Here is a 12,435-nt window from a genome sequence, read left to right on the forward strand (position 1 = left end):
TATTGAAAAGTTTTTCAGTTATTATCAAAAGTTAATAAAAATATTTAAAAGTAAATACAAATTTAGAAATATATATTTTCAAACAAAGTTTATTCGGGGTATCCTTGTAAAACTATTGGAAGTACAAAATAAATGAAATGTCTCGAACCTTCTATTAAGAACAACAAAATCACATTTGAGTTTCATAACTAATCATTAAGACAAGGCAGAATTAGTTCACAATTTTCTAAATTTTTTAGGTTATAAATGTGTTAAAAAGAAAAAATAACATCATCGAATTTATGGCAAATGCTTTAGTATAAAATACGTAAAAAGTAATCTCATGTTGAGGTTCGATATACAAACAAAAACGTATAGTACAATCAAGAAACCTAAAACCATTTTGAAAATCAGACCAATTTCTATGCACATAAATAAGTAATTACTACAAGTTACATGAGTACACGACTTCAATGTGAATACACAGCTTCAATGCAATTCGAGTAATTTCCATGTACAAGAAAGTCCCATAATGTAGTGACATTATATAAATATAATAAACTTAACAGAGATCATATAATTTTATACACTACTTAACAAATTAAAACTCAAAATCTTATTAAAGTATACCAAAATTGTTTTTTTTTAACTCAGTATGAAAATTTCCATTAAATTCAAATTCTTCTGGATTTTTTTATGGGAGGGTGAACGGAGAAAGGAGCAGAACAAAGTTTGAGATCCTGTGTGCAAACCAAATAGCAGGCGACTGTACAAGTAAAACATGGAAAAACAGCATTACATTTTGATCCCGTATTTTATATATACCTCTACAACATTTTCTTTTCTATCTTTCCTTTTCTTTTCTTTTCTTTAAATACTTGTTTTTACATTTCAAAAATATACAATACAACAGCACTACTCGAGGGAAACAACCAAGAAGAGTTTCCTTATTCATTATTGAGAACAATGAGCCGTATCAATCAAGGTGTAGAATTTACAGAGATCTCTTGCAGCATCGACGAACTCGGCTGGTCTGAATGCGGTGGCAGGACGAGTTGCTGCAGAGGCTTAAGAAAATTGGCTAATTGTGCAAATGAGGGCCGTAAGTTCGGATCGCTGGCAATAATAATAGCATGGAAAAGAGTTCAACAGCATGACAAAAGGAATATCAATATTAACTTGTGTAGAAGAGTTTTGCAAGTGAAAGAAAATACACATGCAACTTACGTTTGCCAGCATTCCCAGATTATCCTTGCAACAGCGGGATCTACTTCCTTGGGTATTTCGAGTCGTCGATTCTGGAAACCGACTGCACCAACAACTTGCATAGGATTCATACCACTCCAAGGTAGTCTCAATGTAGCAAGTTCCCATAGAATGATTCCAAAGCTATAAACATCGCACCTGTGCATTTGAAGAACAAGCTATCATATCCTGTTATAATTTCAAGTTATCTCAGCCACATAGCAAAAAAAACAAAATATCCACTTAATCATGCTTAAATTCTCATATGTTTCCCAGCCCAGAATCTACTAGGAGTTCTTTGGCTAAAGAAACTTTGATATTGTTCTTCTTTCATCAATGCACCTTAGTCATCTTTCATGGGATTTTACTTTGGGAACATGTTTTTCCTCTCCCATTGAATTTTCAACATGGTTCTTAATTAGACAAATTGTTTTTTAAGAACTATTGGTCAAATTCACATTGCAGAAGACTAATAATTAACAATTGCAATCTTCTTAGAAAGCCCAACAATTACCAAATTACTTGCACACAAAGGTTGTCACGTTCTTTCCACTATTGTCGGCATTTTTAAGAGAAATAGATCCCATACCATTTACAACTAACCATCGACCTAGAATGCAATTTGATGCCATATGAGGGGATTTGATATACAGGATAGCATAGATTCCAAGCTCAAACGTGAATTGAAAATGAACTTGAGAACTACCACCATTACTCCAACTTACTTTTCATTTGAAGGCTCATTCCGGAGAACCTCTGGTGCCATCCACTCAGGCTAACAGATGGAAATCAAATGAGAGAGAATGATTTAACTCAGTTATATCTTGCATTTTAAAGAAAATCTGAAGAAAACATTTGAAGTAAAAGTCAACTTTCTCTTCTTCTCACCGTTCCTCCAGTTGATTTGGATGACAAAAATGTGTGGTGCTTCAGGCGCGACAACCCAAAATCTGATACCTACACAATGAAGAAATCATACCGCAGACAAGGCCGTTACAAATTCTAATATTCCTTACTATGTTTAAGTATCTAACAAACATATCATCCATAGGTATCACATATTGAACGACCCACATTCTTGCTAAAGTGGGACCTGGCTTGTTTAAAGCTTTTTCTTCGACCTCAAGTAGCCAAACTCAAACTTGCTGGGCAAATAAAAGCTGTCAAAGGAAGACAGAGACAAGTACCTCACATATTCTCATTCCTTATGGCAAAACTCAAGTTTGATACTCACGGTACCTTCATCTTCATGATGGTTTTTTCCTTCTTTTATTTATTTATTTATTTTGAGTGTGGATGAAGTAAACAAGATTTCTATTTTCTTTCTTTTTTAGGAGCAAAACTAAGAAACAAAACTTGTATTAAGAACGAAAGAACGAGGGAGCAGAACAGTCATAAACAAACAAGAATCCAAGCCAAAGAAAACATAAGAAGAAACATACAAACCACCAGGATTGCAGCTTTAGAAAAAGACACTATTAAATCCCCTCCAAAAAGAGCCATAAATAATTATCCAATTAAAATATCGAAATAAAAGCTGAGACGCTGGATTCCAAGCAAAAGAGATCGATAGAAAAATGAAGAGATATGACAACTAAGAACAATCTTTTCTGCCCATTAGATCTAAAATCAAATTCTGAAAGGGAGAGGAGATTTAACGTCTGAGAACCAACTCAAACACGTCCAGCCACACAAAACTTCAAACCACCAAAATAAAACATCCATATAATCTTTATAAAAAATAGAAGGATTCATAGAAACAACCAGCAACCTTCGAACTTCAAAATAAATAAACAATCGAAACTAAAAACGATCTGAAGGCAACCCAAAAAAGAAGAGCCCCAAAGCTTCTGCATTACCAAGATATTGATAGACAATCAAATAGTTAAACACAATTAGATCTTAATTAGTGGTGACTAATGAGTGGTTTCTTTGGGTGGTTGGTTTTTTAGTTATTTTGTGGAATATTTGATCAGAAAGGAATAAGCAAAAAAAATTGTCACTAATGGGTGATGGGAGGAAGCTTTGGCTGGAGCAGTGTATCATCTCTCTTTTGATTTACTTTTCCAAAAAAAAATTGTTCGCACACCTTTTCTTATTACCCCACAGTTTGTGCCCCTTTAGGTAAAAATTATTGTACTTTTCATTTCTTTGTTAGTCTCCCCGTTGTCTTCTGCACGTTCTCATTCACCTTAATGACATTTGTTTGGTCATTTAAAAGAAAAAAAATGGGTGACTTCAGATGTCAGTGAATAAGTCACAGAAGTAGTAATTAATAGAACCACAGACGTAAAGCACCAGCAGTAGCAAAGGTGTTATACCTTCACATTCCAGTTCTTATCAACTAAAAGATTCGGTGACTTCAGATCTCGGTGAACAATTGTTGGATGACTTGTATGCAAGCAATTCATGCCCTTAGCCTGCCGTTGTATAAAGAATTCAAAAGATGGTATTTGGCTCAAACATTAGTTGATAATATATTCGAAGTTAATCACATACCACATCAAGGGCCATTTTTATTCTGCGTTTTTCATCAATTTGACAATGTGGGCGATGAATGATCCGGTACAAGCTTCCTCTGGAGTTTAATTGCATCAAGAAAACTTGACAGTCAAAAAGAAGATAGATGCACATTTGGATTATCTAAAACATTCTTCTTTCTTTTTTTTTTTCTTTTCCTTTTCATGGGCGAGCAAGGGATGGGGATTAATCTATCGAGAAACTCAATTAAAATTGAACTCATACCTTGGAAGAAACTCGGTGACAATGGAAAGGTTAGGAGGACGAGTGACTGCACCCATAAAAAGAACAATATTTGGATGACGTAGCTGTCGCATTATCAGTACCTTGCATCACAAGAAATAATATAAGTCCACAGTCGAATATAACTTATTGAAGATACATACTCAAATCGCAAGTAACCCATTCATTGTAACTATTTTTTATGAAGTTGCATGTATCAAGTTCAAAGAAAAAAAAATTGACAACCATATGGAGCAACACCAAACTTCACAAAAAATATTGCATATATTTTCCCATTGGTCTTTATGCCGCAGTGCCGTGCCTCTAATACAGAATTAGAATCAGATAAAAAGTTGTCTAAACGGTGGGGATGTTGGATTCATTGGAGAGTGTTGTTAGTCTTACTGAAGAATTAAGGGAGGAGAAGGGATCAAGCTTGAAGGGGGCATCTGAATTGAGGAGTGAAGAAATGAGTTGGAGGCAAAACTCTAGTGTCACAGGGATTAAGAAGAGGGTGATACTTATGAATTTGTGATACAATGTTCGATATCATAATATCTATATAGATCCAAACCAAATTATCAATTTTCTAAATGATTTAATGTCTTAACAAAAAGACAATTTAATAATGCCTATGCATTTTACATACTTCACTCTCAAGATGTTCATGAGTGTTCAATACATGTTAATTGTGCTTAACAAGTATTCATTACATGCCCAACAAGTGTCGGACTTATATTCAATTTACTCTTTTATCATTGCTCGTCTTTGATATAGACTAATTGGGAATCTAACGTATAACTCCATTAGTATTTGGTTATTTGTTGTAAATTTCATGTATACCAATTTTTATATAAGTATCATGCATTAACAAAAATCAAAATATTTGTATGCAAATCATTACTGAGGCAAGAACTCAAGATGTCAATACAACTCAAAACAGTTTCATTATTTTTTGTAGATTTTTTACAAGAGAAATTAATAATACTTTTTTTTATAAAGTTATCCATTAAGGAGTCTACTTTTCTATGGAAGTAACTGCTCCACTTACTTCTCTTTTGAACTCAGCTAAAGCAGCGCCAGAAAAATCCTGGTCTAAGAATTTCTTCACCGCAACCTCCTGCAAATCCATCAATCAACATCAAGCTGTTAGCGTTAGAAAAGTCGATCACTGTATAACTTACATAGACGTGTATAAATTTAAAAAAGACCACAAGAGTAAGAGAGGAATTCGATAATTAATTTTTTTTATAATTTACCAAGGTAGGGCAGAGGAAGAAGGGAGAATATGATAAACAATTGAGCTAATAGAGAGATGGGGAAAGAATAAACATATATTTGCTTATAGACTTTTTTCCTCACAAGTAAGAAAGACACGGAGAGAACAGAGAGGTAAAACATAAAAGACAAGTGCTCATATAGTTGAAAGTTCAAAATTAAATATTCTATAAGAACCCAGAAATCTATTTCATTTATATTTGGGGATACGAGACAAGGATTAAACCTTTTTCATTTCCAGGTCATGCAATAAGTTAGCCTAACCAAACGGATTAACAAAAACCAGGTGGTAGTAGAGCACATCGTTCATTTTTGTGTAGGTGAAAGGCAGAGGGGCTCCACCATGACAAACCGACCTGGCCAGCAGAAGGGGAAACAATAAAGCTCTCCAAGACCTAAAGGCCTTTACAGAAGCAACTCTGAAAGGTTTTGTTCGACAAGTCATATATTGTGTAGGAAAGTTAGTTCCCACTCATGTAGGAAAGTTAGTCCCCACCCAAGCCATTCAAATTTCTTCTAGAAAGGGGAAGGATAAGGTGGCACCCTCGGAGTTCCGAACACAAGTTGGCATTGACGTTTTACAATTAGCTTTTTTTTTTTAGGAAACGAAAACCGTGTTAGAAAAGGCCAAACCAAGAGCCACAAAAGAACAGCCTAAGGGCTAGGGCTAGAGATAACCCCCACCAGAACACTAACAAATGAGCGTCTTCCACTCACTTATAATGAGGAGAAGGTTGCAATTATAAAAGAATTTAGGGTGGTTTGAGACCCACCGAGACACTGTTTCAACCCATTACCAAAAGAGGACAACTTATCTTTGAAGAGTCTTCGGTTTCTCTCCCCAAATACTCCCAAGAGACCTCTAGTTGCACAATTCCTAAGAATTTTAACCTTTCTTTAGAGATTCCAGCCGCCTAAGGCTTCAATCAACCGAACTTCAATTCTATCGGGGATACACCCTCAAACTCCAATTTCATTCATCACAAAATGTCACCCTTGTAGGCCATCAAACAATGTTTATATACTGACTGTTCATAATACATTGCAGCACGTGTGGGGGTGGTGGGTGTTAGAACCTACAACGTCTCATAAGAAGCAAGAAATGGCTTGTTAACCAATGTTAGCAAGATTTTTCAACTAATTTCAAATTGCTTTCCCTATAATTGATCCTTTTCTAGGGCAATCCCAGCTGATTGATCGACACCAAACCGTACTACCATTTTCTCTAACTCCTGTCATGCCATTTTCTCTAATTGATGTCTACTTGTTGAGTCTTCTACAAATTTTCAAGCCCAAAAGTGTGAAGTGTTGAAGGATTGATATAATTAAATTTATCGCAACCCATTATGTTAACCTTTTTGGGTTCGTTGGTAATTTAACAAATACATTATTCATACATGAGGTCATGCAATGTCACTTCTCTCCAATTTTCTTTTAAATGGAAACCAAATTTTTGGTTGATGATGAAAAAGTTATTAATGGCAAGGCCCAATGGTACTTTGTTTGAGGACACAGCTGTTATGGATGCAAATACAGTCACGCATCGACTAGAAATGGGAAAGATATTTAGTATAAAAATAAGGGCAACAACTTCAATGGTATGGCCTTTTGGGTAGAATGTAAAAGCAAAACCACACAACTTATGCCCAAATTAGATAATATCATCCATCTTTTGGAAAGACCCATTGTCCTAACAAGTGATCAAAGCTAAGTCCTATGTTCCAACTTTGACAATATCATTTCCTATCTTTTGGGTTCTATCAACCAAATTAATATTTGAGCCCATAATTAGTGCAATATACCCAATTAGTCCAAGCTTTTGGCTTTAATGATAGTTAAATAATTCGGCCACAATAATTCAAGGTTTAGTGCTAGTCAAATAATGTTAACATAATATGCGAGAATTTTATTATAACCAAAGAGTCACAAGTATCAACTTGGATCTGACAAGTTAATGCAGCTAAAAACAAAGTGAAAAATTGAATGTGCCGAGCTTAATAGTGGAGGACTGGCCACAGAATGCAATAACATAGAAGTAGAGTTAATATAACTCACTGTGCCATTCCAATCAGCATTGTAGACTTCTCCATATGAACCTATATATAGAAAACATGAAATTAAAAGAAGGAAAAATGAAGATCTCCAGGAAACTGAAGGTAAAGTATTTCAAACGTTTAAGTAATTACAAAAAGAGAGCAATTTATTAACAAGTTTTTGACTGTGGAATGAGGCAATAACTATTATATTTTCAACCTCTGCCTGTATAACGTGAGTGAGAGAGAAAGATTCTGATCAGCTATCGCGTACCTAGTCCAATCCTTTCACCGATAATGAGGTCCTCCCATTGTATTTCACATTGGCCTACATCCACATCGTCATAAACTTTCTCAAACCTATTCGAACTTGGATCAATTGATGGGCTGGGACTTCTCATATCCTTCGATATCAAATTGGTTCCAACAGATCTGTCATATGTGAACTTTCTACGATTATCAAATTTGATTAAACTATCGCATCCATCAACAGTATCAACATTTTTATCCTGCAAGTCTGTGCTTCCAGAATGTTCTCCATTCTGCTTTCTGTTCTGTTCATCAATCGAAGGCAAAATATTAGGCTCAATCATGGCAGATGTTGACCGAGAGTGCATATAAGGCCAAGAACTTCCAACTTCAGCACTTCTAATTGATACATTTGATTCAATGGATGTTCCTGAACCACAAAGGCCGACACTTTCTGAGACTGTAGAGTTGGCAGAAGAAGATGATGCCATATTATGATCATTATATCCACAATTAATTCTTGGAAGACGACCCTCCATATAATCGTACTCTTTTTTCTTGGGAACAGCATTGAATGCAACTCGATTTTTCCACAACGGTACAGGAGGATGCCCGATAGTAGGTTTCTGGAGCTCCTCAATTTTATTATCAGAGGATTTATTAAGAATGAAACTTTTTCCAGTTCCTTTTATCTGGAAAGGATTAAGATCTGCAAAAAGATTTTTGGGATCCTCGGAGCTTTGACCAAATGGAACTACATTGACATTCAGTCTAACATTACTATCACCTGAATGGACCCCTTTGTATCTAGAAGTCCCAGTACCTAACAAGAAAAGATTCTCCATTTAATCAGGACTTTTTCTAGCAGGTACTGCAGAAATAACATAAATGTCATCATATGCACCTGAGCTTGAGGGCACAGACTCTGTCCTTCCATAGCCCAGTTTCCCATCCACCAGTGAGCTGGCCTCTGCTTCATAGTTTTGACTGCTGCTTTCCTCAAGTGATGGTGTTGGTTTCGTGGAAGAAATTTCAACATCATTAGAGTAGTGGAGAGAAGAAATTTTGCTTACTTTAGGGTTGTAAGGCTTCAACATAGTAGTGTCCTTTGCATTTAATACGTCTGCTGGTATAAGCGTTCCAGGAGCTGCCATTAGATCAACCAAAAACTCCCTGAAAGCACAAACTACATGTTCATAACAATTCGTTTTGATATAAGTGTACATCCACTAAGTGAGCCTTTTAGGACCAGTTTGGTCTAGGGACAGATGGAGTGGCGTACAAATTAGAGAAAAATAATACGAACTACATTACCATAATAGTATATCATGCGAATGACTCTTTTTACCCAGTTACTAAAATTCAAACTCACCATTAATGATAAAAATGAAAGGAACAGAACAAGGATATACCTTTCATCCTCCAACTTTATGATGTTGACAGCATCTTCTTCAACACCAGTATAGTGACTACCTTTAACAAGCCTACAAGGCATCTTGATACCGTCAGCTAACACCTATATCCAGGGAAGAAAGGAGGTTCAAATAAAGTCAATAAAGCTTTGGCTCAAAAATAATTATAACAATAAAGCTTAAAATTATATATAAACGTATATATTACTAAAAACAGGTATGCTAAAAAATTATCACCCCAAGACAATTTTAGTTTCCCATGACCTTATTGAGGATTCTATAACCTTCTACTTCAGGGGTTAAAGAGAAAAGAAACTGAACTTTTTCTGGTTCTTTATATTGACAGTAAAACCACGTGCTTTATTACACTTGACAAGCCATCTCTCATAATATAGCTCTAACATAAACCACCATGATTCCTCTGATGCTAAAAATCTTCAATAAAGAATGATTGCATGATATTACAGATGTTTTAAGAGAGTTTTTTACAACCAACCTTGAAAAGCAATGCACGGTGTCTTGAGAGGCCAATATTAATGGAACCAATAGGCAACACACTTGTGTGAAGAGAAGTTCTTAACTCTGTGCTTCTTTCCATCCACCTAGCTAGCATAAAATTGGCGTCCTTTACAGGTCCGCCCATGTGTCCCATAACGAGCTCAGCAAGCCTCTGAACCAAAACTCTCACCTCAGTGCCAGGGCAATCTGCAATACATTGAGCAATTTGCACTAGCTCTTCTAGTGCAGAATCAACAGTCATATTGACCATTACAACTTCAAAGCCAGAACTACCAAAGCTTGCTTCAATATCAGATAGAGATGGAATTTTTCCTTGGACTGTTGAATCCGTAGAGAGGACATCATAAAACCCATTGACAACTTTTTCTTCATAGTCAAGGAGATTATATTCCTTAAAATGCAATAATATTAATATTAGATAAGGACTGAATAGTCCTACAGAGTAGAGTAACAAGAAAAATAATATCAAAGCAACGTGAAAAGGCAAACATCTAATAAGGCTGTGGAAATTCCAGCTCTACCAGTGTATATTTTACAATATATTGAAGCAGTAGCTACCTCCTGGATTGACTAGATAGTGTCGCTAAAATAAGGAGCAACTAGTATTCTTAAATATAAGTTTATTAAAACAATTCATTGCTCACATTTTGCTTGAAATCTGCTTCTTTAACACTTATCTAATATATTTGTTTCCAAAGGTGATATTTTCCCATGAACCAGACAACTCTGCAATTATGCAGGTGCCTGATGGTTTTTGTGCAAGATAATTTTTAAATTTCAGTTCTTGACATAGTTAGTCTAAACTAATAGAAACGACAGTCGTAATAAATCTATTCCTGATATGAATCATCTCAGACACGATGCAAATGCAGGGGAAAAAAGGATATACTGAATTCTTGGCTACAAAACTGATGCACCAGATGATGACAAAACGGAATCCCTCTCTTTCAACTCAATATGCTTATAGTGTAAAATTGATAAAAATGCAGCGGTAAAATACGACTACAAATGACCAGGTTTCGAGCACTTAGCCACAAAGCAGTAGGTTGCCTAGTACAATGGGATCAGATACATAACTATTGGCTATTAGAGCACAAAGCTTTAGTTTTCATCTCATTAGTTTTGTTCAATTTATCGAAAAAGAAAACTTGGTCGAATGAACTCCCAAAAAAGCAAGAAGCTCACCCAATACTGCCGCGAAAGCGCCTCGGCAGCATCTACTTGGTCCCTGGAAGTGGAATCAATCCGATGATTTCCCAAGCTCAAAAGCGTTGCAGCTCGAATTTGATCCTTCTCCGGATCATCCCGGAAGTCGGAATTCGAGGCGCTAATAGCTAGGGCCAGCTGAACCTGAAACTCTTCCTCTGAAGAAAAGTAGTCAGACCGATTAGGAGCTACCGAAACCGAAGCCGTGCTTCCGCCCCCTGGGGGAGTGGTTACCAGCGACGGCGACGGCGACGGCGACGACGAAGGACTCGACGGAGAGTTGCCGGAAATCTGCCCTGGAGCAGTTGCAGGACGATTATCTGACGACGACGCTGCTCCAGGCAACGGATTCTCATTGGGCCGATTCGGCTCGTGATTGCTTCCAATATGAAACTTCTTGAAAATATGTTTCATCCCTTCCTTCTCCTATCTCTCTTTCCCCCACTCTCCCTCCGTTTCCTTCACTTTCCTCACTTCCCCTCGCTTTCTTGGACACTCTCACTCACTCCCCAGTTCAATCGACTTCAAATTCTCTCTCTAAAACCACCGATCCTCCTTCTCTCTTCCTTCATAATCGCTTCTAAATTCTCTCTCTGTTTGCTGCTGCTTTTCTTGGTTAGGACGGTCAAGAGGAAAATGGTTGGGAGGGAAGATGAACTTACGCGTGAAGGAAAAATACACACCAACAGTCGTCTTTCTGGACAACCTCCTCCTTATATATGGAGGTGTAAGAAACCGAAGACCGACCCGGCTCTAATTGATTCGGTAAAAGTTAATTCAGGCCGAACCGAACCGAACCGAACCGAACCGAAGTGCTCAAAGAGCCACACATATATGTACAAAAGCTTTGAATTGGATTCACGTTTACACTAACGAACATAAGAACCTACTTAATACTATGGAACTCACAGACTACCAATATGTTGCATGCATGGACAACACTTTAGTCACGAACGGTCTATCTTGACAAGGTAACTCAAGAAAAACATTTATACTAACTAACCAGCTCTAGTGCCTACATCTAGTGCCTACGTGAGTCATTCCTGCAATATCAAGTAACATAAGAGGTTAGGCGTCTCTCTAATGAAGTTAGACATTCCCAACACAATGCCTCGCGACTAGCTCTAGTGCCTACATGAGTCATTCCTGCAATATCAAGTAACATAAGAGGTTAGGCGTCTCTCTAATGAAGTTAGGCATTCCCAACACAATACCTCACGACCAGCTCTAGTGCCTACGTGAGTCATTCCTGCAATATCAAGTAACATAAGAGGTTAGGCGTCTCTCTAGTGAAGTTAGGCATTCCCAACACAATACCTCATGAAAAATATTTTGAGAAAATATATACGAGAGTGACCCCAAGGCTAAACCTGTTAGTTGAACACAGCTCTCCACAAATAGTATGATATTGTTCACTTTGAGCATAAGCTCTCGTGGCTTTGCTTTGAGCTTCCCTAAAATGCCTCAGACCAATGGAGATAGTAGTACGCACGACTCTCCACAATAGTACCAATGGAGATAATAATACGCATGACTAAGTTTAGGGCATGACTCTAACACCATGTTAACTCTCGTGGCTTTGCTTCGGGCTTCCCAAAAGGCCTCACACCAATGGAGATAGTATTCCTTGATTATAAATCCATGATCATTCACTAAATTAGCCGACATGGGACTTTCATCATTTAACAAAACCAACTATGTTACTAATCTGGGTCGGTAGGCAAAACACCATTAGAAATTAGTTGGTGACCCTTGAGCAAAAGTATATCTAT

General features: G+C 36.8%; 1 protein-coding gene across 2 annotated transcripts; it reads right to left on the bottom strand.

Annotated features, from left to right (window-relative positions):
- Positions 1–724: 724 nt before the first annotated feature.
- On the bottom strand, positions 725–11,371 carry LOC111793388 (serine/threonine-protein kinase EDR1). 2 transcript variants are annotated; one of them, XM_023675234.2, is made up of 14 exons: positions 10,643–11,368; positions 9,435–9,848; positions 8,939–9,042; positions 8,431–8,699; positions 7,552–8,349; positions 7,300–7,340; positions 5,018–5,086; positions 3,970–4,070; positions 3,724–3,802; positions 3,546–3,644; positions 2,113–2,181; positions 1,950–1,999; positions 1,207–1,383; positions 725–1,095 (listed from the first exon to the last, which is right to left on the bottom strand). In XM_023675234.2, exons 1-14 carry the CDS (start codon positions 11,075–11,077, stop codon positions 960–962), a joined length of 2,841 nt encoding a protein of 946 aa, XP_023531002.2. In that variant the 5' UTR covers positions 11,078–11,368; the 3' UTR covers positions 725–959. The 2 variants fall into 2 exon arrangements, with proteins under 2 accessions (XP_023531002.2, XP_086979339.1); XM_087123213.1 differs by lacking the exons at positions 725–1,095; positions 1,207–1,383; positions 1,950–1,999; positions 2,113–2,181 and adding an exon at positions 3,282–3,415 and having other exon boundaries at positions 10,643–11,371.
- Positions 11,372–12,435: the final 1,064 nt, after the last annotated feature.

The sequence above is a fragment of the Cucurbita pepo genome, chromosome 4, assembly GCF_057944985.1.
Source record: "Cucurbita pepo subsp. pepo isolate OVF chromosome 4, ASM5794498v1, whole genome shotgun sequence".
Taxonomy (NCBI): Eukaryota; Viridiplantae; Streptophyta; class Magnoliopsida; order Cucurbitales; family Cucurbitaceae; genus Cucurbita; species Cucurbita pepo.